Raw genomic sequence first — 27,041 nt, 5'->3', positions numbered from 1 at the left:
GCCCTGAGCCGTGCCTACCCCCAAAGTGCCCTGAGCCGTGCCCACCTCCAAAGTGCCCTGAGCCGTGCCCACCTCCAAAGTGCCCTGGGCCTTGCCCACCCCCAAAGTGCCCTGAGCCGTGCCTACCCCCAAAGTGCCCTGAGCCGTGCCCACCTCCAAAGTGCCCTGAGCCGTGCCTACCCCCAAAGTGCCCTGAGCCATGCCCACCTCCAAAGTGCCTGAGCCATGCCCACCTCAGCAGTGCCAGCAGAAATGCCCTCCTGTGCAGCCTCCCACACCCTGGCAGCCAAAGTGCCCACCCAAGAGCAAGTGATGGCTTCAGGAGTCATCAGGATTATGAAAAGATAAGGGAAACTGGCCTACCTGCTTCCATGGCAACCTCTCCATCTTCTCTTCAAAGCCTGTCCTAGATACAGAACAACCTGCTTCATTCCCTGTTTATCCTGTAACCTGCCTGTGATGATTCCTGACAATGAGAGGCTGTCATGCTGCCACTGTCCAGGAGGTGGCTGAACAAGGCCTATCCTCAGGAGAGCCAGCACTTCAGGCCTTCAGAAGGAAGAGCAGAAGCTGTCTTGCTGGTGCTATCAGAGGATGTCTCTCAAGTCTGCATGTCACCTGGGCAGGAATTTTTATCTCTATCTAGCCACTGTAACTGTTCTGTTACTTCTTAAATAAAGTACTTTTTGGTGATAGTATAAGCAATGTCTTTTTCTTCTCAAAACTCATTTATTAGCAAAGCCACAATATTTTGGTTTGATTTCTCTGCTTTCTGAATCCCTTATCTAGACTCTTACTGATTGTTGAATTTTTGTTCATGCCAAAGAGTCTTATTACATTGTTTCAAACTCTCATGATCACTTGTAACAATGACATGAGAACCAATTATTTAACTCCTTAGTAATTCAGTGTCTCTTATTCATATTGGAGAAAGTAGTATTTACAATACAAATTCGTCTTTAAGATTGTACTGGCACATGTCATTCATTTGGTGCCATGCCTGAAATCTAATTAGCAGTCAATAAGTGGTTGTTTATTAGAACAACACATAGTTATTAGTTGCATTATTATCACTATTATCCCCAATACCATATCTACTTCAGCAGGAATGTGCTTTGAACATAGCTAGTTTAGATTTTCAACCTTTATTGTTCATTACATTCTGTTATTTTGATCATCTAACATATTTCATTTTCCATGTAATATTGCTGAAGGAGAGAATTTGGGCCTTCTCCCACGAGTAGGAAAACATGGCATCAAGTGATGGCAAGCTCGGGAGTTTATTAAACCTCCATGTCCAAAGGGCTGTGTGTGATACGCTGGCCAAATATCAGGAGGACCTCACCCTATCCGGGTGTATACAATCAATTTGGAATCTCGTTACTTAATAATATAAGGAGTTCCTGCAGTGGGAGCCATGAATAAATTAGTTGAGTCATATTTTTCTATCTGGTGCTATAGAAGACTATAATGCTCTGGGTGAATACCCATCGGAAGACTTTATAGAAATTTATCTTGCAGAGTGCAAGACTATTACAAGACAAAGAAGAAACTGGTTCCAGAACATAAGTGCAGAGATTTCAGATCAGACTTCCACTCAGATAGATCTGGATTTTGTGCAGCTTCTTTTAAGACTTCTGGGAACTCAACTCCTTGGCTTGATTTTTCTTGTGAATTGCCTTTATGTTATTTTGCCTCAAAATGTACCTGTTCATCTGGGGAGCACACGGACAGACTATCAAACTCCTACAAGGATGATAGTAACCATAATGAAACTGTGAAGGATTGTAACCACACTAACTCTTCACAGAAAGTGCCATTAAACACTTTTAAGAATCCTGGACCTTGCTTGATGCACACAAAGCCCTTTTTTCATTAGAGGCAGTTGACAGATTTATGCCTAAAACAACACAACTACAGGAACGGAAAAGAAGAAGAGGAGTCTAGAGGAAGATGGCAGAGAAGAAGCTGGAGGCTAAACAAGCTCTTGCATAGAAAGCAGTTTTCGTGTTTCAATGAACAGTCCTAGGCTAGAGAATCACACCAAGTATGCCATAACAGTACAGAGAGTTTGGCCAGAGAGAAAAAATTCAGGCAGCTTGGTTAAGGAAACATCTGAGCACTTGCCAGTGTCTGCCACCAATACTCCTCCAACTCTTCAATGAAATTGAAAGAGAAAGCTCACTACTGAACTCTTTCTATGAAGCCATTGTAACCCTCATCCCCAAACCAGGCAGGGACTCATCAAAGAAAGAGAACTATACACCTATTTCTTTGATGAACATCAGTGCAAAACTTCTTAACAAAATCTTGGCCAATTGTCTTCAACAACTCATGAAAAAAATTCATTCACCACAATCAAACAGGATTCATTTCAGGGGTTCAAAGCTGGTTCAATATATGCAAAGCAATTAATACAATTCATCACATCAACAAGAGCAAGGATAAGAAGCACATGATTATCTCAATAGATGCAGAAAAAGCATTTGACAAGATCCAACACCCCTTTATGATGAAGGCTGTGGAAAAATTGGGAATCCAGTTAGCATTCCTCAATACAATAAAGACTGTATATGAGAAACCTACAGCCAGCATTATACTTAATGGTGAAAACCTAAAGCCATTTCCTCTTAACTCAGGAACGAGATGAGGATGTCCACTCTCTCCACTTCTCTTCAATCTAGTATTAGAATGCCAAGCGACAGCAATAAGACAAGAGGCAAACATAAAAGGGATCCAAATAAGGAAAGATGAAGTAAAACTCCCCCTCTTTGCAGATGACATGATCTTGTATTTAAAGAATCCCATGGAGTCCTCTCCCAAATTACTCGAGTTGATTCAAAACGTTGGCAAAATAGCAGGGTATAAAATTAACCCTCAGAAATCAATGGTTTTTCTGTATGCCAACAATGAGAAAAGCATGGCTGAAATCAGGAAAGCAACTCCTTTTGTAATAGCCCCACAAAAAATAAAACATCTAGGAGTTAACTAAAGAAGTGAAGGACCTCTATGATGAAAACTTTAAAAACATGAAAAAGGAAATCAAAACAGAACTTATGAAGTAGAAAAACCTCCCATGCTCCTGGATTGGAAGGATCAACATCATGAAAATGGCAAGACTTCCCAAGGCAATCTACAAATCCAATGCAATACCTATCAATATTCCAACCTTATTCTTCAAGGAAATAGAAGAGGCAGTCCAAAAATTCATATGGAACAATAAAAGACCCTGAATAGAAAAAATAATCCTTAACAGAAAGAACAGTGCTGGAGAAATATCAATACCAAATTTCAAACTCTACTACAAAGCCATAGTAATCAAAACAGCTTGGTACTGGCACAAGAACAGACCTGGGGACCAATGGAATAGGACTGAAGACTCAGAAATGAACCCACAGACCTATAGCCACCTAAATTTTGACAAGGGAGATAAAAAATAGAATGAAGAAAGACAGCCTCTTCAGTAAATGGTGCTGGCAAAATTGGTTAATCACTTGTAGAAAACTTAAGTTAGATACTTATATATCACCCTGCACCAGAATCAACTCCAAATGAATCAAAGACCTAGAAGTAAAAGCAGACACCCTGAAAACATTTCAGGAAGGAATAGGAGAAACCCTCTGTCTTATTGGCACAGGCCAAATTTTCTTAATAGAGACCCAGAAACACAACAAATCAAAGAAAGATTGGACAAATGGGATTGCATGAAACTGCAGAATTTCTGTATGGCAAAGGACATAGCTAGCAAGATCAGTACAAAGCCCACAGATTGGGAGATCTTCACTAGCCATACAATGGACAAGGGCCTCATATCTAAAATATATTTAGAACTCAAAAATTAAATCCCCTCAAAACAAATCCTCAAAGAAACAACTACCTATTGTTTAAATAGAGGTACAGGTGGAACTATTGCAACAATGAGATGTACAAGACACTATGTTGAAAAATGAACTTTACAACTTGGGAGGGGCAGAGGAGGAGGGGGTATAGTTGAGGAGGTGGGAGGGAAGGGATGGTGGGGGAAAAACAAAGGAGGAGGCAACAATGCTTGATAAGTAATGTACTCATTACCTTGCTCATTTAACCATAACCCCTCTGTACAGTATTTTCACAATAAAAAACTTATTAAAAACACAGATGTAAATCAAAACAACATTGAGATTCCACCTCACCACTGTTAGAATGGCTATAATCAAGAAATCTAGTAACAACAGATGCTGGAGGGGATGTGGCCAGAAGGGAACCCTACTGCATTGTTGGTGGGAATATAATCTTGTTCAACCACTTTGGAGTTTCCTCAAAAGACTCCACATAGAGCTCCTCTATGACCCAGCAATCCCACTTTTGGGCATTTACCCAAATGATCACAAACAAGGCCATATTAAGGCTACCAGCACATCTATGTTTATTGCAGTATTATTTACCATAGCTAAGATATGGAACCAACCCAGATGCCCCCCAATAGATGAATGGATCAAGAAAATGTGGTATACAATGGAATTCTATGCCTCCATCAGAATGACATTGCCCCATTTGTTAGGAAACGGAAAGACTTGGAAAAATTTATATTAAGTGAAGTCAGCCAGGCCCAGAAAAACATAGGTTTCATGGTTTCCCTTATTTGCAATAACTAGTACATGTGTAGGACAAGCAGAAAAGGTCAAAAGCTAGGTACAAATGACCAGATAAGATGATTTTAAGTGAAATGAACCCCAAGATAGGGACACAAATATCTTTTGTTCTTGCTTGCTATTGTTTCTAATGTATTTATAATGTACCATGTGATTTTTTTTGTTGCTTTGTATGTTCCTCTCCCACAGTATAACCCCTGTTTTCACTGTATTTGATGTCAGTGCCCTGCATCTTGTATATACACTTCTCTAATTTGGGGAGGGGAGGGGAAAAACCAAAATGCTTAAATAAGGATACAGGTTGACCCATTGTAACAATGAGATGTACAAGACACTATGTTAAAAATGAACTTTACAACTTCAGGGTGGGGAGGAGGGGTAGTTGTGGAGGAGGGAGGGAAGGGATGGTAGGGGAAAACCAAAGGAGGAGGCAACAATGCTTGATAGGAAATGTACTCATTACCTTGCTCATGTAACTGTAACACCTCTGTACAGTATTTTTACAATGAAAAACATGCAAAAAAAAAAAGAAGAGAAGATGACCATAAACTTGGAATTTGCTTGAAACAAGCACAGCAGTAATGAGGTTATAATGGGGCCTAAATTACCACACATACCTAAAGTGGATTTGCAGGATGATGCCTTGAATACAATGGCAAACTTAATTCAGAATGAACTTAAAGAGGTAATTTCATCTGTACCAAAGCCTTCAGATGACAAGTTGGAAAAATTCATGTTCAAGTCGTCCATTAAAACAAAGAAGAAGGACATAGATTGCCAGTAACAAGTTGGTATTTTCCAAAGAGAAATTTTTTTCTTTTTTAAAATTTCTGTTATTCCCCAGCACTGAGCTCATGTCTACGGTGCTCACTCAGAAGATCAAGGTCTGAAGCCAGCCTAAGCAGACAAATCTCTGAGACACTGATCTCCAGTTGAGCACCAAAAAGCTGGAGGTGGAGGTATGGTTCAGGTGGTAGAGCACCAGCCATGAGTGAAAAAGTTAAGCAAGAGTGAGAAGCCCTGAGTTAAAACTCCAGTACTGGCACATATAAAAACATGTTTTTTTTCTTTAGTGGTGCTGGTGTTTAGATTCAGGGCCTTGTGCTTGCCAGGTCAGTGCTCTACTGCTCAGTCACACCTCCATCCCCAACTACTATTTTAAAATATGCATTTTGTAATTTAATTCATACTATTTTTCTAATATTACAGTTTTATTGAGGAACTGTTCTTGTTAATATAGCATTGCTTCACATCACAATAACTATAAATTAATTGAAGTGAATATAAAAGTTTTCAAAGATACATAACCTGAGTCTGTTTCTAATTTTAATATCAGTACTGAGCAATTCATGTTCGAAAAGTCAGGATGTTCCTGAATCTCAGGGCTTCAAAATGAAGACAGTTCTGTAAAGTAAGAAAGTTAATAAGCTATTAGAACCAAGTTAAAATGAGAAGTTTACATGCTTTTGTTAACTTTTAGGAAAAATTTACTTGATTTATAGCCGTTGATAAGCCTGTTTGGGAAATTTCCACTCCTGCAATTTTTGAATATCACTTTTTTTCCATGTCAAAGAAAAGTAGAGCTAATCGAAGACAGGAAGTTCTATAACCCCAATCATTTATGAAGCTAATCATTTCAACTCAGAGTCACATATGAAAAGCCTCATGAGCACAAATAAAACACTGTAAAACTGAAAAAAAGAGAAGAGAATTTGAAGCTTTCTCTATAAAAACCATAGCAGTCCTTAAGATACAGGAAATGCAGGGAAAAGGAGAGAAAGCAATGCAGGGTTAAGAATCCAAATTGTTTCTCTCCTGTTCATATGGGTCACCTTCTTAGGCTAAAACTCACAAACTCAGGGGATTTGGGGGCTTTTGGGCATAGAATCTGTGAGGAAGATAACCATGATAGGTCATCATGGAGAGGGAGGTGATCTGACGGAACTGCTGAGAAGTTTAAACCGTGGGGAGCTCAGGCATTGATGGATATGGTGGTTGGCGGCTGTAACCTCCCAAGGAAAGACTAGACTCATTGCCTGAAGGTCACAACCAAAGAAATGCACCAAACTCATAGCTGGTGAAGGTCTCAGATTCCAGAACACACCTGCCAGTGTTGGGGATTTGCTGCCAGGTGGAATTTAAGACTAAGTAACTCTGGGGGTTTGAAATAAGCTCCAGTGTTCTACAGCATTGCAGGATCACTACAGTTTATAACACCATTTTTATATTTTTTGAAGAATTAGAAAAAAAGAGCTTAAAGCCCTAAAACATAACTAAATGAAAAGAAGATGGAAATGTTAATTGCCCTGAGATGATCATTACTTAGTTTGTATATGTATTAAATAATCACACGGTGTCTCATAACCATGTATAATTATTATGCATCAATTAAAAACAAAAATTTAAAAACATCCTTCTTGCATATAAGCACGCACACACAAATGTGATATTGATTCTGCTTGTTTCATGTCATTCTTCTTTATTTCCTGAGTTCTTATTTTGTTATCAAGTATTAGCTGTACAGGGGAGTTTCATTATGGCATTTCCACACACATTTGTAATGTACCTTGATCAGCCTTACACCCTTTATCAAGTCTCTCATTTCTCTCCCCTGTCTTAAAACAGTTTCAAACAGGTTTCACTGTTCTATTTCCACACATGAAAATAAACTACATGGACCATATTCACCCGCATTTACCACCTTCATTAATCCTTTCCATTTCTGTTGACATCCTCCCTCACAGAACCCATTTTGCTTTCCTGTCATCTAATTTTTTTAGAGTGTATTAATTGCACCAGTGGGTTTCACTGTGGTATTTCTCATGCAGATATACTCTTGTGTATTATATTTTGCTCAGAATAACTCTCTCTCTTGCTTTTTCTTCTCCTAACCCCCTACTGATCAACAGTTTTCATTGAGATTTCTTAAGCTATCTTCATACATGGTTGTAATGTATTTTGCAATTATTCATTCTCCATCTTTTCCACTTTCCCCTTGTTATCCTTACATAGTTTTATAGTGAGAATCATTCCAAACCTTTTTTTTTTTCTTTTTGGTGATACTGGGGTTTGAACTCAGGTTCTCATGAAATATCATTCTGGCCACACCCTTCTTCTTTAATTTTTTTTTTTCAGATAGGGCTCAGGCATCTTGGGATGGCAGGGCTCATGCTTTGCCCAGATGGTCTCATACTTCTATGTAGGCCTCCCTAGTAACTGGGATAAGTGTAGTCTTAACCAGTGTGCTCCAATATGACTCTAAACTCTACGATGATGGGAGTGAGCATAGGTTACCTTTCCCTGAGGTTCCTAGTGCACTATGTTTGCAGTTTAGCCTCTAACATGGAGTCTGATGGGACAGGTTTTGTGTTTGAAGACTCCAGGCCTACCGTGTGTATCTATGCCTGTCTGAATGTTTGAATGAGGGATGTAGTAGGATAAAGGAAATCACCTCTCTAAGAGGCTGAAAATGTTCCTGACAAGTACTGTGAATCTCCCTCATCCCTTTTCTGGCCCACATTGGACACTCAGAGGCTGGAGGGGGGCTGACTGGGCTAACAGTAGAGAACATGACTCCTCAGGTACATTTGGAAATTGTACTTGTTGATAGCTAGCGGAAATGAATGAGGGAAGTGGAGTCACACACAGAGGAAGAACGTTTTCTAAAACACAGAGAAGTTGATTGAATAAGTCAGCAATATAGAAGCCCGATTTGGAGGCAGGTTAGTTAAGAGCCAGTTTGGACAGGCATGAGCTAAACTCCACGGTGACTCATTGAGTCACAGGAGAACCCTACCCCAGCCCTGGGTGTGCAAGGCCACAGCCCCTGGGTGGCATTGCACACACTTTCTGTGGCAGCCCAGGACTATGCAGAGGAAGCAACTTCCCTTCTCCCAGTGTCAGGGTCAGATGCCCGCTGAGCAGAGCCCTTTAATTAAGCCCTGCCCTCTGGATGAACAGCGTCTGCTTCGTGAGAAGAAAGAAAGAAGGGAGGAGTTGAACTTGACAATAACAACACACAGAATCAGGACTGGAATGGAGGGGAATTTAATGGGAGTGTGAAAGAGTGGAGTCACTCGCTTTCACCTTGAGTCCCTCCTTATATAAATTCTGCATAGATGAAAACCAGCTGGGCACTGAACTCCTCAGGCTAACTCAGAGGCTCAGAAGCCCCAAGTATGCAGGAAAGAAAGCTTGATAGCGCTTGTTTGCAGGGTACAAATCAGGGAGGGACTTTGACTCAGGGTCACAACATGCAGGTACAAGGCTAATAGGACTCATAAGCAGAATGGGAAAGGAAGCGCAGCATCAATGGCTAACTCCTTGAGGGTGTGGCTTTGGACCACTTTACTTTTGCTTCATCTGCTGAGCTGGTGCTGGAGTGACTGTTGAAGGGCAGGGCTCAGGCATCTTGGGATGGCAGGGCTCAGGCGCCTTGGGGTGGCAGGGCTCAGGCATCTTGGGGTGGCAGGGCTCAGGTGCCTTTGGGTGGCAGGGCTCAGGCATCTTGGGGTGGCAGGGCTCAGGTGCCTTGGGGTGACAGGGCTCAGGCATCTTGGGGTGGCAGGGCTCAGGCATCTTGGGGTGGCAGGGCTCAGGAGCCTTGGGGTGGCAGGGCTCCTTGGTTTTGGGGGCGCATGGCTCCTGGGGTGGAGGCTGGCAAGGCTGTTTCACCTGCTGCTGATGCAGTTGGGGAACTTCAGTACAAGGCTGCTTCTGCTGCTGCGCACTCATGTTCAACAATGGCTGGTCCTAGAGACAGAACAGAGGATTCGAACAAAGGAATAAGTCAGGGAGAAGCCATCCTCAATACGACTTAGAATCTTTTAAGGAGCAAAGGTTCTTCTTCCTTTCCAGTGCACAGACTACTTGGATAATTTCTGGGTCTTTGAAGAGGAGAAACTTAAAGATAATGGGTTCTGCTTCACTTGAGAAGGGCTCATCCCAGTGTTCTATCTCTTTCTTTCTTTCTCTTTCTTTCTTTCTTTCTTTCTTTCTTTCTTTCTTTCTTTCTTTCTTTCTTTCTTTCTTTCTTTCTTTCTTTCTTTCTTTCTTTCTTTCTTTCTTAGTCGTGGGGCCTGAACTCTGGGCCTGAGCGCTGTCCCTCAGCTCTTCAGCTCAGCAAGTGCTCTACCATTTGAGCCACAGCACCACTTCCGGCTGTTTCTGATTATGTGGTGCTGAGAAATAGAACTCAGGGCCTCATGCATGCAAGGCAAGCACTCTACCACTGAGCCACCTTCCCAGCCCCTGTTCTATCTCTTTCTATATGTGCTAGAGTCAGTTAGCAGCAGAACACAGCATCTGGCTTCTAGCACGAACCAGAGACTTAAGTTACTGGGTTGATTGGAAATGCAATGTGTTGGAAAATGACAATAACGCAACCCACCCACTCATGATAAATAGGATGCTTCATCACCCCTAGGGTAACTCTGGTCTCTAGAATTCCTCACAGTCACACTTGAACACTGGCTCAAGCATGCCTCTCTCTAAGTTGTTTCTGTCTCCCCTACTTGATTCAGTTTACCCAACCTTCCCAGATCATAGCCTATGGCACTTTTGGATGACTTTTGAACAACCTATCCAGAAATCTCTGTGTCATCAAAGTACCACAGCAACTGGCCAGTATCCCAGCACCTGGATCAGTGTTTATGTTGTATTTTTATCTCTTAACCTTCTGAATCAATTGTAGTTGGGTGGCATAAATTCCTGTTAGCGAAGTTATTTTTAGTAGCTGTAAAGTCTTATAAAATATTTGTTGAAAGAACAAAGTTCTGGGCTGGGAAGGTGGCTCAGGGGTAGAGCGCTTGCCTTGCATGCATGAGGCCCTGGGTTCAATTCTTCAGCACCACATAAGCAGAAAAGGTCAGAAGTGGTGCTGTGACTCTAGTGGTAGAGTGCTAGCCTTGAGCTGAAGAGCTGAGGGACAGCCCCAGGGCCCAGAATTCAGGCCCCACGACCGGACCAAAAAAAAAAAAAGAATAAAGTTCTTTGTATTAAAATTATGAATAAAAAAGGAATTATGGACCTGAACTTTGGTTCTCTTTCTGCTATTTCCTTCCTCTGGGTCCCTGCACCAGCTCCTTACTCTTTCAGCAAGAATCAATGGCACAGAACAAATTATGTGTGTCTCAAGTCTCTTCAAATCCAAAGCATGATTACTTTTACAACAGCAATTCCTAAAATTCATCCTTCAGGTGGATCATCTGCAGGACTGTGACTAAATTTCAAGATTTAGAAAGACACCCCCAAGTGGTAAGTTTCCAACAAACAAACACAGACTTAGAGTAAATGGTAAAAGTTCCAAGCAAAAAGGCTCACCTGTGTGCAGAGAAGAACAGGCAGTGTGGTCCCTCAGATCTGGTGTGGCACCCTCAGCCAGCTGGCTTTATATGCAGAGGACAGCCTTGCCTCTGGGAGATGGGACCTTTGGGGCTGCTGTGTCATTTCTTACCTGTCAGACATGATTCACCCCAGGCCCTGAATCCACCCATTGGCTCAGTGTCTGTGATGCAACTACAAACGTGACTTTTTTTTTAATTTGCTAACAATTATGTCATCTGGTCCTTTTCCTTGAAGAGCATCTTCTATGCCCAGGTGTGACAGGATAGTGCAAATTGAAAGAGCAAAGGAAGATTTGTAAGACTGCTCAAATCAGAACAAAGTTCTGTCTTCTCGAAAGTTCTAATCCTTGGCCCAGGCATGGTTTTTATGGGATGTTTAGGATCTGAAGGAGCTGTGGAAGTAAATGGCACTGTCTCTGGTTATTCTGGGAATCCACAGACATGATAGTCTGAATTGACCCTAACTGGAAAAATTAAGTAATTCCATTAATACATCACTTCATGTGGACAGGCTGGACCAAAAAAATGCCTTATCTTAAAAAAAGACTCAAAGACAACAGAGAAGAGCAGGGAGGTAGCAAGACTTTGGTCAGTAGAGAGGAATTTTGAGTAGTGAAATTGCCAAGAAGGGTGTCAGGCCTCAAAGTGACATCGTCGGTGGAGCTCAGCCACTTGTTATATCTAACATGGGAGCAGGCCTTGAAGATCCTGCCTCTCATGAAGATTATTTCTCTGAGAACAAAATAGGAAGATAAGATGGATCTGAAGCTACTAACCTGGGCTTGCTTGCAACACAAAACCTGTTCTAAGCACGATCAATGGAGAATCCAAACCATGATTTATACATAGGCCTTTCAGAATTGCCTTTCTTCATATTTTGTGCATCTGACTGTGGAGCATCTGATGGCTGTATAATCGCCTTCCACAAATCTTTAGTCCAGGACCACCAGAACCTCCTCCCATTGGGTACTCCTGGCCATTGCCCAACCTCTTACTCCCATATAGTAGGACAAATGAATGAGTGGATGGATGTGCCATTGAAAGGATGGCTAATAACATTTGAAAAGAGACAGCAGAGGCTGCCTTGAGAAATACTAGAGGGTTTCCTCTAGTGGTAATATGGCTTTATTGCCGCGGACCGGGTTCTGTCGGGACGACGGAGGATACCTAGGGGAGGAACCTGGAATAGGATGGGGAGATGGCAAACAGACAACTCACACACATTAGGAGTGGATGTTGAGTGCTGAGCGCTGAGTGCGATTTAATGCAGAGGATAACAAACTTTTATAGCAAAAAGTCTCCATAAGAAAGGGCAAAAGGTTACATAATCTTGCTGCATGGCTTCATTCTTGGGCGGTCACCAGCTGATCGCCTGAAAGGGCAAAAGGTTACACAACCTTGCTGCAGGGCTTCATTCTTGGGTGGTCACCAGCTGGTCGCCTGATAGGCACTTGTTTCCGGCTTATCTCTAAGAAATATAATGGGTTTTGATGTTTGTCACCAACTAACCATTACCTTATTTCTATAGAGGCCTTAACCATCCCATAAGATCTTTTCTGTTCCTTCTTTAATAGTAAACACCAAGGAGACTTAGATCTAGCAAGTCTCTTAGTAAATGAAAGAGTAATAGGAAGTTCTTTCTCCTAAGTAGTTATCTCAGCAATTGCCATACATTCTTTCTGTTCTAGCCACGCCTACAGCTTTTTGTAAATCTCTTACAAACAATTCCTTCTGCTGAAGTGACTTTGTGAAACCCCCAATACTTTTATATTTGCTTATGGCTTGTTCTACTAGCCTCCATAAGAGGGGGTTTCAGGGTAGCACTTAACTCCGGTAGACACTCATCAGATATTGGAGTCGTCAACACTCTTAAGAAAGAGCTTTAAATAAGGGAAACGTTGACAATGAGCAAGTACAAAGAGCAGTAGAAACAGTAAAAGATTAGTAGGCACTCTTATGAGGAAAAGAAAGGCAGAAACACATCTTTGCCAGCCTTTTTCCAGGAGTAGGCCTCTTAGAAGCCCTATTCTCTGAGGTAGACTTCGGTGAAGTCCCAAACCTCAGAGATAGGTCTCTGAAACCCCTATCATGGTCTGATAGATGGTTTCCCATGCTAAGCAGACTCCACTGGGGTCGGCGTGGCACTTTATGACAAACCTCATGGTATGATCTAGAAGACAGTAAGAGCTCAGCAAATGGCAGATTTCTGTGGCTTTCCCTACTCTTTGATTTCCATCCTAGAGTTGTTGTAGTGGTCACATCCCTGGAGCTAAGGCTACTGCTGCCACCATGCCTGCATTCACAGCAGATGGTGTCCATTTCTCTCTCCTCTAGGATTGAGTGTAAATCTCTTCTCACTTAAACCCCTCCATATGGACCTTACAAAGGAATTCCAAGTCTTCCAGGCTGCCTACAGGGCAGGAATCTCTGACCTAAAACAACCTCAGTCTTTTCAGGCTGAGAGACTTGGTGAAGGAGTCCAGCTTCAGCTATGAAGTTATATCCTGCCTCTCATGTCCTGTCTGAGCCCTTGTCCTTTGGCATAAAGGGACTCTCATCTAATAGTCTCTTTGGGTTTTAGCTTTACTTGTATCTCCTTTTTCCCAGTTCACATGGTTCTTTTTTCTAGCATTAGGGACTTCTTTTCCTCTTGTACTCTTCTGCTATTTTGTCTAAGTACACAGTACAGTTGTTTGTAAAGGATTTCTCTACTCTATAGGGTAGTTCAATGTCCTGGTCAGAAGATTTTTCTGGCAGCTATGAGACTGCTGATTGCATTTGGTATCTTTCCACATACTTCTGGTTTTTGTGTTGATATCTTTTTAAGGCTGAGAGGATGCTGCTAATTTTCCTATATCTAATTCAATTCTTTTCTAAGCTTACCAGATGACAAATGTCTTTGAAACCTCTTTGGCATTCTTATAAATCCTCTCTGTCCTAACACTTATCCATATACCATCACATGGCCTTTTCTAAGTAGTCTTGAATGGATTTTGTGCAGGAGTCTGTAGACCAAATTTCTCTGCAGGACCATGCTACACACACCTCTCTCCTCCCCGATATGAGGCTCCTATGATAGAAGTTCACTTGGACCCACATTCGACAAATGTTGATAGTAAAAGAGTGAGAGAAAGCTGTGGGACAAATACTTTCAGAGATGTGACCACAGTGGTTCTTGGTGATAAGCTACATGATCATGCCTTCTTGAATGGACATTCTTTCCTTCTTTCTCAGATTCTCCTTTTTTTTATATTCCCAAGTAAATTTGAGGTTCTAGTGTCAAGCACAGGTTGAGAAGCCAGGTTGAGACAATCACAAAATGGGCACATAATTCTGTTCAGAGGACAGAAACCAGTGCCTAGCAAATCTTATGGATTTCTGACTTGATCCACGTTTTTTTTTTCTTTCTGAGAGTCTGGAAAGGTTATTGTGGCCGAGGGTGGTCTTATTTCAGTGTACTCCTGGAATGTTGTATGACAGTAAGTTTGGGAGAGAGACCTTCTTTGCCAAGCCTCATCCCCAGGGGATCAAAGACTGAAACTTCGTGAAGATATGGCCTCTTTTTTTTTTCAAGAGAATTTGATGGAGTGCCATAAAAGAGAGCATTGCTTTGTCTTTGTGGTATTTTGGTCCTGCTAGCTTCTGCAGCTACCTCAGCTTTAGAGAATATACCTCTTCTGGTCAGAAAAAGGAATCTTCAAAGGAAAAGACTTGGGCAGATGTTTAATGGGGAGGTGGATACTAGGAAGAACATCAATAGTATTGGGCATTGGTGAAGTGGGCTTTGTGGAGATGTTCAAGGGTCTGGACACTACAAGGGGTTGTACATAGGAAGGGGATATACAGGACATTCAGGTAATTAAATGTTCTTTTTTCATTATTTGTAAAGGTGATCTACAGAGGGGTTATGGTTACATAAGTCAGATCAAGAGTACATTTCTTTTTGAACAATCTCCCAGTTTTTCCCTCACATTTCTACCTACAAGTTGTGTAGTTCATTTTCAATGTAGTGTCTAGTGAGTACCACTGCTGTATTTATTCACCATTTCCCCCTCCATTTCTGTACCCCCTTGTCCTTCTGAAGACATATAAATGAACAAGTAAGATTAAAAAAGAAAATCAAAACAGCAACAAAGAAAATACTTTGTGTTTCCATTTCCTGGAGTTCATTTCCACACGTATTATTTTCTATGATTAGTTGCACATAGGTATTGCGCCTTTGTGATCCTCTCCTAAGAATATCTTCCTTTGGTCTCACTGTGTGTGAATGTCTAGAGTCCTGTATAATCTACCATGATCCAGTATATAATAGATCTAGCTTCTACATATGAGAGAATGTTCAGGTAATTTTACAGAGGGTGACTGCTAAGGCAGAAATTTTTTTTCTGGCACTTGGAAATGTCTGGAAGAAAAAGTTAGCTGTGTTAATAGAGGTATTTCTCTTCAGGGAAAGAAGGAAAGGCTTATCTGATAAACTAGGGAAATTCTTACATTCTTCCTGCTACGTGATAAAAACAAATCACAAAAACAAAACAAATGACAGAACTTGATTACTCTCATGTCTTAGGAACTTAGGCTCAGCAGAGTGGCAGATTCCAGATCCATATGGTAAGACATGGAATATTCCGAGACTGAACAGGATCAGTCACTTTTCAAGCTAAATGCAAGTCATCTGAGACGACAGGTCACAGAACTCCAAGCAGTGACATGTCTTGCCACCTCCCTGGGTGTGTGCTCTCCACTGTAGGCCCTGCTGAACCTAGCAGTCACAATGGATTATAGATGGCAATGGAAAAATTGGAAGACTTTCCAGCTCTAGAAAAGGGAATGGTTCAAATTTATTCATTTAACTGAATAACAGAAATAAGCAGAGCAAAAAGGGCAGGAGGTATGGCTTAAGTAGTAGAACACCTGCATAGTAAATGTAAAGTCCTGAATACAAACCCCAGTCAGTACTATAAGACAGACAAACAAATAAGAATAAAAAAACAACAAAAAGGCTTTGGATGACAGGGAGTTTACTTAACAAGGAAATGCTCTTTCAGCAAAATTTAGTTCTTCATATGATAACAAGACCTTTGAGTAACTTTATTTTTTAAGCAGGGAATAGTGATTGTTGAAGAATAATCTCTTTTTAGTGAAGTTATATTAAATATTATAGTAAAAGTATAGAGGGTTACCTATGTCTGCTCCATTATTGCAAATTGGGCTGTGGCAGGGATGGAAAGGAATGATTCTCTTATTTTCTAGTTTGTGGAATAAGAAGAACCACATAAGATGGAGAGGAGCACACGTTTCCTAGAGATCCTGGGGTTGGAAGTAGATACAGTGACTTCATTGGGCCTTGAGTTGCAATTCTTGGGGAAGAGGTGAATATGTTAATGGAGAGAAAGAAGAGAACGAATACTTATAATCAGAAGGTTGGGCTCTGACAGAGCTATGGGAGCTCAGCAACGCCATCTTCTCTTTTAGCTTGGGGCATGCAACATGTGTTGTTGGTAGGATCATGTGACTGACTTCTAGATAATTCAATGTCATTAGAAATTCAGATTGTCCAGGGGGTTAGGTGAAAATGTTCTTCATTTTCTACTTCTTTCCCTGTCCTAACAATAGTAGAACGCAGAGGAAAGAGTGACTGCTGTGGATTATGAGTCATGAGCTAAAATGAATGGTAGTCTCTGCCAACCCATAATGCATTGTGTAATAGATCAAAATTAGATTTCTACTATAGACTTTGGAAGGAATTTTTTTTGTCACAAAAGTTGGTCTACTTTGGCCAGTGCATATAACACAAATTATAGGTTTTGCCAGATTATTATTCATTTCTTTGGTTCAATAATAGGAACATTAATTTCTAGGATGGTGGAGATGTTAAATAAAAATAACTCAAGGAATTCCAGTTTTAAGGGTTTCCAAACAGAGCTTTCATTTTTTCAATCTTTTATTTTATTGTAAAGATGCTGTACAAAGGGGCTACAGTTACATGAGTAAGGCAATGAGTACATTACTTGTCAATCATTGTTACCTCTTACCTTCCTGTTGTTGTCCTACTATTCTTTCCCTCCCCCACCTCCCACACTCCTCACCACCCACCCCAGAGATTTCATTTTTAACAAGTATATTTGGGTAGAAGTTGTATGATAAAGGTATCATTATGAGCAGAGCTGATTTATAACAAAATGTTCTGAATTACTTTGCTTTTCAAAAAATTAATGAAAAATATATTTATCACCCAATGTAAAAGTCATATTACAATAGAGACTCCTGTATACTAGTTTATTGTGGCACTATTCACAATAGCCAAGTTATGAAATTAGCATAGTGTGCATCCATGGATAAATGGGCAAAGAAACATGGTATATAGTCACTTTGTAGATTTATTTATTTATTTTTTCTCCCAGGGCTTTATTTTATTTTATTTTTTAAATTTAATTTAATTTTATTTTTTGTGAATACTTTGTAGATTTATTTAGTCATAAAGAGTAAAATTATATTGCTTTTAGGAAAATAGATTAAATTGGAGATCTTAATGTAAGCGAAATAAACTGGTCTCAATGAACAAAAGTGTCACATTTTTTCCCTCCTATGTTGACTTTAGAACAATAAAGAAGGTTTAGAAAATAAAGAGGTAGTCACTGGATATGGAAGAGACCATATGGAGACCATATGGAGAGGGAGATAAGAGAGTAATAGAGCAGGTAAATGTGATTAAAATGTAATATGCATCATTAAAATGTCACAATAAAATCCTTTACTTTGTACAATTAATATATGTCAATAATACATAGTAAAACATTAACACATTAATACATGTATATTAGTAAATATAACAAACAGATAATATATAACAATAAATACTAATAATAAATGAATTAGCAATATATTTATTAGTATATTATGTTAATAAAATATACAAATTTAAACATAGTTATAGAAAAATAAAACTGACTTTATAGCTTATAAACTAGAGGCTAATATACTGTGGATATATCGATGATTGTCTATTATTTCCCAGTGGCAAAACTATTCCACCATTTTGTTGCAATATTTTCTGTGGGAAAGTTGTGTGGTGGTGTGGAGTCCTCTATTCCTAAACTCCTGTACGCTCTAAGGAGTGTAGATGAGAAAGGGACAGGTTCAAGGTTGGAAGCCTTCAGTTAGGGTTAAGAAAGATAAGCCACCCTCAGGTTGCTCCCAAACTTCTCGAAGACACAGGATAGCTCTTGCAGATACAGCCAGAAAAAGAGAAGGTGACTTGTATAAGCACTTGTGTGGTGCTAATTCTGCCAAGTTACAGAAAAGAATTGTTGTGGGTAAAGAAAAAAATCAACAACCCAAACCAACTAGGACCAGAAGGGGACAAGTCCTGATTTAGCTGGTATCAGCTATCATGGCTGTCAAGGTTGGAAGGCGCCCTAGTCTGACTGGGTGAGCATGTGCTGGAGTCTCCCAGAAGAGCAAGAGAAGACTGAGAATTGGATGAGGGTATGTGGAGAGGAAAGATGCTATGGTCTCAAGAGGCAAGCAGCCTCTTCCCTTGGGCTTCTCGTGTGGATCTGTGCAGAAGGTCAGGAATATTTTTTGATGGGCAGAATGTATGTGAAAAAGATATTTCTAGTTCAGCAACATCTTGTCTGGCTCCTATTATTTTAAATATTATAATAAAAACTATAAAGATGAAGATGAGTTCACACTATATCATGTAAATTATTGTGGACACATGCTTATTAAAGTGAGCTAGAAATAACTACTATTTATATTTGGCTAACTGTAGTATCAGGATTTTTCTTCATCTTCCATAAATCTAGTTGCATGCATACATTTTAAGAAAGATACACAATATGGCAAGTGGACTTAGTGCTACAGAACTGAACACTTGAGAATGTTCAACGTGCTAAACTTTGTTATGTGTATCTTCCACAATAAAACTCACTTTACAAAGTTACTCTAAACTGTTGGACCCACAAGAGTTTTGTTTTACTTCACAAATTAATGTGTAGCATGAAGCATATACCTCCACCCAGAATTAACCTATTTAATGATGATTCATTCTGGAGTCATGGCTAGAGTTCCCACCATTGCGATCAGCAGTAATGTGAAGCCTCCTGGTCAGGTTCACAACTAACAGACACAGGGGATGTCAATGTCTCCTGCCAGTTTGGCAGCTACTCATCATCTCATCATCCATAATGATTTGGTGGATGATTTTTATCTGATGGTTTCTAAATATCATAGAGCTCTTGCCAAACCCATCTGAAGTTCTTGTGCATCACCCAGATTCTGTCACTGCCTTATACCTCTTTCATGTTTTGACTGTGCAGTTCACTAAGGGATAAAGTGTGTCCCTTGCTGACTAGCACAGCAGTCTCTGTGTCTGGGGTCAGATCTCCAATATCCCAGAACCACTAAACACAGACTCGTGAACCTGTCGCTCCTGAAATCAAGAAGACCAGATTATAGGAGTAGTAAAGAATGGGCACTAGAAGTGATGCAGAGATATAATTTATGGGTTACCTTAACTTTTTAAAATATGTCCCTGGCCTACATTAGCTGTACAAAGGGGTTTCACTGTGATATTTTTATACATGCATACAATAAACCTTGATCAAATTCACCCCATCACTCCTCCTTACTCCTCATTTTCTCTTTAAAACAATTTCAACAAGTCTCATTATTTTATTTGCACACATATATATATAAAGCACTTTGATCATATCTATCCCTTCCTTTTCCCCCTCTTCTCTTGATGGTACCTATACCCAGATAGAATCTGTTTTACATTCCTGTCTGTCACTCATTTTAAAGAAATAGAGTCTGTGTATGACAGGAACATGTAATATTTGTCTCCTTTTTTTTTTTTTGGTCTGGCTTACTGTGCTTAGTATGGTGAATTCATGTTTCACTTTTTTTTCTTGCAAATGACATAATTTCACTCTTCTTTTTATTTTGCCAGTCCTGGGGCTCGAACTCAGGGCCTGAGCACTGTCCCCGAACTTCTTTTGCTCAAGGCTAACACTCTACCACTGAGCTGCAATGCCACTTCTGGCTTTTTCTATTTATGTGGTACTGAGGAATTGAACCCAGGGCTTCATGTATGCTAGGCAAGCACTCTCCCACTAAGCCACACTCCAAGTCCAATTTCACTCCTCTTTATGGCTAAATAATACTTTATGGCTAATAATACTCCAAGGCTAATAATACCCCAATGGAGTGCTTATTTCTATATTTGATTCATTTAGAAAGTAGAATGGTGGTTATAGGTACTTTTGAAGTCTTTAATTCCTGAGATTTCATAGCTTGATAATTTGTTCAGCTTTGTAGATGATTATATACCTCATCTGGTTTGTGTTCTCCTAGTAATTGCTAAAAACTCAAAACTCACCTCCTATTTGAAATGATTTCATGAAACTATTTCTTGGGCAATGAGGGAGAAGGAGAGTGATATGTGCATGTGTATAAGAGGGAGAGAAAGAGGAAGAGAGAGGGAAAATAGAGAAAGAGAGAGAATGATCCATAGACATATGATATAGAAGTGTCTGAGTGTTACAACTCCTAGAGAAGACTAAATCTAGCCAAGGGGAGGCAGGATGCATCCTCCACTCTGCCCACCAGTTGCTCCAGCTTCAGGAATCCCTAACTATATAGACTGCCCAGCAAAGTTAACACTGCCTGAGCTAATGAGGGTGGAATTTGTGTAGGTGTGTGATGTGTGATGGTGTGTTTCTATGATTGCCGGTGGATCTGTATGTGTCAGTCAGGGTAGGCCAACAATAAAATGAGAGAAGCCTCTCCCACAGATTCTGAAGCTTAAGTACATAGGAATAATGTTTTCCTGAAATGAAGATAGGCCTTGCAGGAAGGATACTGAGTATCAAAGGCAGCTTGGGGCAGGCAGCCAGCAAGAGGAAGGAGACCCTTTGTTCTAGCTGTGATTGCCCCAAAAGACAGGCTTGGGATACCATGAGATGATGCCTTATTGCTATCCCAGCAATGTGTTCTAAGTACATTCGAATGACCTCACAAAGAGTGACAGGAATAAATAAATCTTATAGCTATGGGTCTTGCTTTCACAATGGCAGGTCAAGGATAAAGGAGAATTCAACCAATAAAACAACATGAACCAGAAGTGGAGTTAAAAGTAGTTTAATGGAACAAAGAGATTAGTACTCATTTTTCCCATACAGGATGATCTGAAGGACAGCAAAACAACCAATATTCTGCTTAACTAAGAGGCTTGTAGACTTTATAGAGCATGTGTAAGGGAAGATTTGAAAGGACAGATTCTTCAGAATAAAAATAGAAACTATGATTCAAAGTGGTAATGTATTGACTATAAAGTGTCCAGATAATTAGGATGTAGAAGGCCATGGGAAGAGTGTGTTCATCCGCTGGTGGTCACCTCCTCAAGTGTCTGGCTGTAGACAGCATTACTTCTGCTTGGTCTTTGGCTGAGCTGGGCTTGGAGTGACTACTGAGGGGCAAGACTGAGGAACCTTGGACTGGCTTGGCTCTGGTACCATGGTGTAGCCTGGCTCAGGAACCTTTGCATAGCCGGATTCAAGGACTGTGCAGCCTGCCACAGGGGCACTGGTATTGCATGGCCCAGTAACTGTGGCATAACCAGGCCCAGGAACCTTTGAATAGCCTGGCTCTGGGACTGTGGTGCAGCCTGCCACAGGGGCACTGGTATTGCATGGCCCAGTAACTGTGGCATAGCCAGGCTCCAGGATGCTGGCATTGCATGGCCCTGGGACTGTGGCACAGCCAGGATCAGGGACACTGGTGTTGCATGGTCCAGGGACCACAGTGCTGCCTGGCTCAGGGACTATGGTGTATCCCTTCTCAGGGACCTTGCTACAGCCTGGCTCAGGAAGTTTGGTGTTCCCAGGTTGTGGAACATTTGGGTGGCATGGTTCCGTGGTGATGGGAACAAAGGGTACTTTCGGTAGAGGCTGGGAGGGCTGTTTCCTCTGCTGGTCTTGAGGCTGAGGGGGTGGAACAAGGGGCTGCTTCTGCTGGTAGGAACTCATGCTTCAGAGGATGCTGAACCTAGGGACAGAAAGCTGAGTTAGTGGTTTAGAGGACAGAGTAACATGGTTTGTTTAGTCATACATCTCTCTCATTGCATATCCCTTCATTCTTTCTGTTTCTCTGAATTCAGAACCTAGGATGCTTTCCTGATTCCCACACGATCTTAAAGTAAAAGATAAAGGTGATGTGTGGAGCTCCATGTGGGTAGAGCACTTCTCTCTCTGCTTCCTTTCTACGGAATGCATCTGAGACAACCTGTACACAACATAAGATCTCAACACAAGCAATTCATCACAACAGCAGGCTCAGAGGATTGCTGTGAGGCCCCAAGTTTATAATAATTCAAAAGATGAGAGGGCAAAGGGTCTAGAGTCTCTACCCAATCATGTCCATCCCATAGAGTCCTTTAGGAAAACGGGAAATAAATCTCTATATGAGCCCATAGGATCCACCTCTGAGTTTCTGTGCTCGTGTTGCCTGTCATGTGCTTTCTACAGTATTTCTGCTGCCTCCGCATGCTCTCCTCAGTGCCCCTGCCAGACTCAACGTCACTCTTCATCTGTGCTCCAGCAACTTTCCTGCATTCTCTTCTCTCACTATTTTCCACACTGTATATTAGGCAACTACTCCCATAGATTACCTTTTCTGGTGGATCCTAGGCTTGTGAAGCAAGTAGTCATTTAACATTTGAACATCAAAAAAAATCAATCATGAAGCACCTTTGGTACTGAGAATTCTCAACAAAGCGAGAGGGACACTTTAAATATGAAGACCCAGAAGCAGGTGGGAAAAGGCCATGTCGTCTCACTTGTATTCTCAGAAGCGGCTGAATCTTGAGCCTAGTGCCTTATCCAGAGCTTTCTCTGAACTTACTCTCAATCTTTACAGATACCAACCTATATTTCTGATCCTTACTCCCATAATCTGAGAGGGAAGTAAAAAACCCCAGCCATGTCGAATATAAAAAAAAAATATATCCTTAGATGCTCAAGAAGACACAATTAAGTAAAAACAGCATACGGTGAATATTCAGTTCTCAGTGTGGTCTCTTACCTCAGAAGGAAGAAGGAGCTCTCTGGACTCTCTTTGCTGGTGCAGACTCCATGGCTTCATGGAGTTTTATACAGAAAATAGGCCCTACCTTAAGGAAATGGACTTTTGGAAAACTGCTCTGCCTTCATTCCAGGATTTGTAATGAAAATCTCCGGCTTAACATATTTTTCATGCCTACTGTTTGACAGTTGTGACCTGAGTTTGTCCCCACTGGTTGTCCATCCCTTGTGGTATGGTTGCTATGTATGGGCATCAGGCCTTTAAGGACATGATGGATTAAGTAAGTCAAGAAGAAGCACTAGACCAGAAACAATCATATCATGCTCATTTGCCAATCTTTGCCCTATTCTTTGGTTCCAATTAATCCGGTTCAGCCTTTCAGTATTTGAAGTAGATGTAGAAATAAAGAAGAAGTATTTCTGGTTTTTCAGGAAGGTCATAGGAAAAGTGACATGGAATGAATCATCTGTCTGTGGAGCCAGGTCTGGGAGAGAAAATGAAAGACTAAAATGCCTGCTTTGGAAATAAATTGTAGTCACTCTGGAGGTAGTCATAAAGATGCCATATTAACTCTGAAAAAAATGTTCAAATTGAAAAAATAAGATGGACACATAATAATTGTGTATACTTAGAAGGTAATACTTGTCTTGTAAAATGAGTTTGGATGATACTTCCTCCTTTTCAAATTTTTAGTAGTTTGAGAAGAGTTACCAATTTGTTCTTCCCAAGCTTGATATGGCTCAGCAGTGAAACCAACAACAAGTCCTGCACTGTTATTTGATGAGAGATTTTTATTATTGATTTGATTACATTACTCATTATTGCTCTGTTAGGTTTTCTATTTCTTCATGATTGGGTTTCAATAGGTTTGTTTGTTATGTCTGGGAATGTATCTGTCTCTTCTTGTTTTGGTACTGGTATTAGGGCTTAACTCAGGTCCTTGAGTCTCACTTGGCTTTTATGGTCAAGGCTGGTGCGCTACCATTAGAGCCACATCTCTACTTTCAGCATTTTTTGCTGGTTATTTGGAGACAAGAGTCTCTTAGATTTTTCTGCCCAGTTTGGCCTCGAATTGGGATGCTCAGAGTTCAACCTCCAGAGAAGTCAGAATGACCAGTATGAGACACAAATGCCTAGCTAAAAGTCTTTTTAAAGATTAAAAAAAGTCCTTTGTTTATATATATATATATATATATATATATATATATAGTCTGTTGTTGTTTCTGTGGTTTCAATTTTGATGTCTCCATTTTTGTCTCTGTTTTTGAGCCTCTGTCTTTTCTTCTTAGTCCAGACAAAGGATTATAAATATTATCTTTTCAAAAAACTAATTCTTTATTTTACCCATCTGCAATGCTTTCATTTTTTATTGTTATTATAAAGATGATGTACAGATTTCTTTTTGGACAATGTCACCCCTTCCCTCATTCTCTCCCAGTTTTCTCCTCCCATCCCACCCATTTGTAATGCTTTTATATATATATTTTTTTGGGTCTGGTCGTGGGGCCTGAACTCTGGGCCTGAGCACTGTCCCTCAGCTCTTCAGCTCAAGGCTAGCGCTCTACCACTAGAGCCACAGCGCCACTACCGGCTTTTTTCTTTTTTCTTATGTGGTGCTGAGGAATCGAACCAGGGCCTCAGGCATGCAAGGCAAGCGCTTTACCACTGAGCCACCTTCCCAGCCCCAGCTTTTAAAGATTTCTATTTTATTTATGCTTGCTCTGAATATTTTCTTCCTTTCTATTAATTTTATGTTCATTTTGTTCTTGTTTTTCTAACTCCATGATGTACAGTATTAAGATACTCATTTGAAATCTTCCTTCTTTTTTGATGTGGGTGCTTATTGCTACAGACTTTCCTCTTAAATCTATTTTTGTGGTACTGCACAAGTTTTGATAAGTTGTATTTTCATTTCACGAATCTCAAGAAAAATTAAGATTTCTTTCCCTAATGTATTGGTTTCCTAGAAGCATGTTAGTTTCCATGTTTACCATAGTTTCCAAAGTTCATACTACTGTTGATTTTTATTCTTTTGTAGTCAGGAAAAATACTTTATTTGATCTCAGTGTTTTTTTTTAATTAGGTAAGACTTGTTCTGTGGTCTAACTCATCTTAGAGAGTGTTCCATATGTCGCTGAAAAGATGAATTCTATGACTGCTGAAACGTTCTGTGAATTGTCAATTAGGGCCTCTTGGTGTAGGTGGCAATTCATTTTAATGTTTTTTCTAGTGTATATTAAGTGCACAAAATAAGCATTTTAATTGTCATTTTCAAACACATATAAAATGTGCTTTGATTTTTGGTTGTTTAATGATTATATGAGTTGTATTCGATTGGAGAACTCTGCTACGTTTAACTAGATTCAACTTCCTTCTTGAGATTAGGGTTGAGCTCATCCAGTAGTCCGTCATATATTGGCATATAGTCAATTGTATACGGTAAAGAATTTCATCCGGACATTTCCATACACACATATAATGTGCGTTGATTATCTTAACACAATCTATTGCTATCTATTATCCCTATTTATTATCTTTCCCTTTGTCTCACCTTCTACTCTTTCCCTTCCACCTTCTTAGCAGGCCTTTCTTCTACTTTCATGACATTGTGTGTTTGGCTTTGTTTCCCCCTAGCTTCCACAAAGGAGACATATGAGTATTGCTTATTTCGCTTAACATGATGATCTCCATTTTCATCTAATTTGCAGCAAAAGATGTAATTTCATTCTTCTTTTTTTCCCACAAAACATTGATACCTTAATAATATGGAGGGTCCCTTGCAATAATTCCATTGCTGTGTTTAGAGTACTTTGAAGAAATTCACTCTCACCATTATATTCCCATGCCTGCCTGTTCCGCTTATGGGTGAATAAACCTCCATTTTGTGTATGCTCATTCATCCATTAATGGGAGTATGAGCTAATTCCATATAATTTGACAATTGTGAATAGTGCCATGATAAACATGGGTTTGCAAATATCTATAGAGTATATGGACTTTGACTTCTTTGGGCATATACCCAGGAATGGTATGGCTAGATCAGCTGCCAATTCTATTGGTAATTTTTTGAAGAATCCCACAGTGGCTGCACTGTTTACTTATTCCTACTATCAGTGAGTAAAATGCCATATTTTAAATGTGTCCTCGTCAGCATTTGTTAATCATTTTCTTGGCAATAGCCATTCTGATTGGGGTTAGGTGGGATTTTAGTGGTTTTGTTCTACATTTCCTGTAGGGCTTAGGTTATTTAAAATTTTTAAATGTAACTAATGGCTATTTGTTCCTTCTTTGAAAAGGTCCTTGTTCAGTTCATTCACCCATTTATTAATTGGATTGTTATTTGGGGGTTTAATTTTTTAATTCTTTATATATTTTCCTTGAATTCTTTATACACACATACATATATAATTGTTCCTCAGATGAAAAGCTGGGAGTGATTCTCCCCATTGTGTCAGCTGTCTCTTCATTCTGTCCATGTTTCTTTCTTTGTGTGGAGGTTTTTAATTTGATGCAATCTCATTTGTCAATTTTTGCTTTTATTTCCTAAGCTATTTGAAGACTTTTTCAGAAAGCCCTGTCTATGCTTGTATCTTAAAGTGTTTCCCAATATTTTCCCAGGGTAGTTTCAAAGATCCAAGTTTTGCATTAATGTCTTTGATCCATTTTGAGTTGATTTTTTTATTGTGAAAATACTGTACAGAGGGGTTACAATTACATGGGCAAGATAATGAGTACATTTCTTATAAAGCATTGTAGCCTCCTCCTTTGTTTCCCCTTCCTATCCCATCCTCCCCCCCCAACCCTCCTCCACCCCCTACCAAAGTTGTAAAGTTCGTTTTCGACAGAATGAGTTGTACATCTCATTGTTGTAATGGATCCACCTGTATCACTATTTAAATGATTTGTTTTTTCCCTTCCTCTCCACAAATTATAACAACATCAAATGCAGTGAAAGCAGGGGTTATACCGTGGGGGAGGGACA

The 27,041-nt window shown here is 40.2% G+C and overlaps 2 protein-coding genes and 1 pseudogene across 2 annotated transcripts; 1 reads left to right on the top strand and 2 right to left on the bottom strand.

The window, feature by feature from the left end:
* Positions 1-225: 225 nt before the first annotated feature.
* LOC105984752 lies at positions 226-5,404 on the top strand (annotated as a pseudogene).
* Positions 5,405-8,978: 3,574 nt separating this feature from the next.
* Positions 8,979-9,365, bottom strand: LOC105984852 (cornifin-B-like). The gene is made up of 2 exons (XM_013015168.1): positions 9,162-9,365; positions 8,979-9,041 (listed from the first exon to the last, which is right to left on the bottom strand). The coding sequence occupies exons 1-2, from the start codon at positions 9,363-9,365 to the stop codon at positions 8,979-8,981; spliced, it is 267 nt and encodes an 88-aa protein (XP_012870622.1).
* A 12,037-nt stretch (positions 9,366-21,402) lies between these two features.
* LOC105984751 (small proline-rich protein 3-like) lies at positions 21,403-22,005 on the bottom strand. Its single transcript, XM_013015025.1, has one exon. It carries the CDS (start codon positions 22,003-22,005, stop codon positions 21,403-21,405), a length of 603 nt encoding a protein of 200 aa, XP_012870479.1.
* Positions 22,006-27,041: the final 5,036 nt, after the last annotated feature.

Source organism: Dipodomys ordii, unplaced genomic scaffold (genome assembly GCF_000151885.1).
Source record: "Dipodomys ordii isolate 6190 unplaced genomic scaffold, Dord_2.0 Scaffold26, whole genome shotgun sequence".
In the NCBI taxonomy this organism is placed as follows: domain Eukaryota; kingdom Metazoa; phylum Chordata; class Mammalia; order Rodentia; family Heteromyidae; genus Dipodomys; species Dipodomys ordii.
This window is presented reverse-complemented; position numbering and strand designations above follow the sequence as displayed.

Excerpts from the sequence above, each read along its gene's own strand:
- LOC105984852 (XM_013015168.1), bottom strand. The coding sequence starts at position 9,365 with ATGAGTGCGCAGCAGCAGAAGCAGCCTTGTACTGAAGTTCCCCAACTG. Across the intron at positions 9,042-9,161 it reads CTGAGCCCTGTCACCCCAAG|ATGCCTGAGCCCTGCCCTTC; the intron begins GCACCTGAGCCC and ends TGCCATCCCAAG.
- LOC105984751 (XM_013015025.1), bottom strand. The coding sequence starts at position 22,005 with ATGAGTTCCTACCAGCAGAAGCAGCCCCTTGTTCCACCCCCTCAGCCT.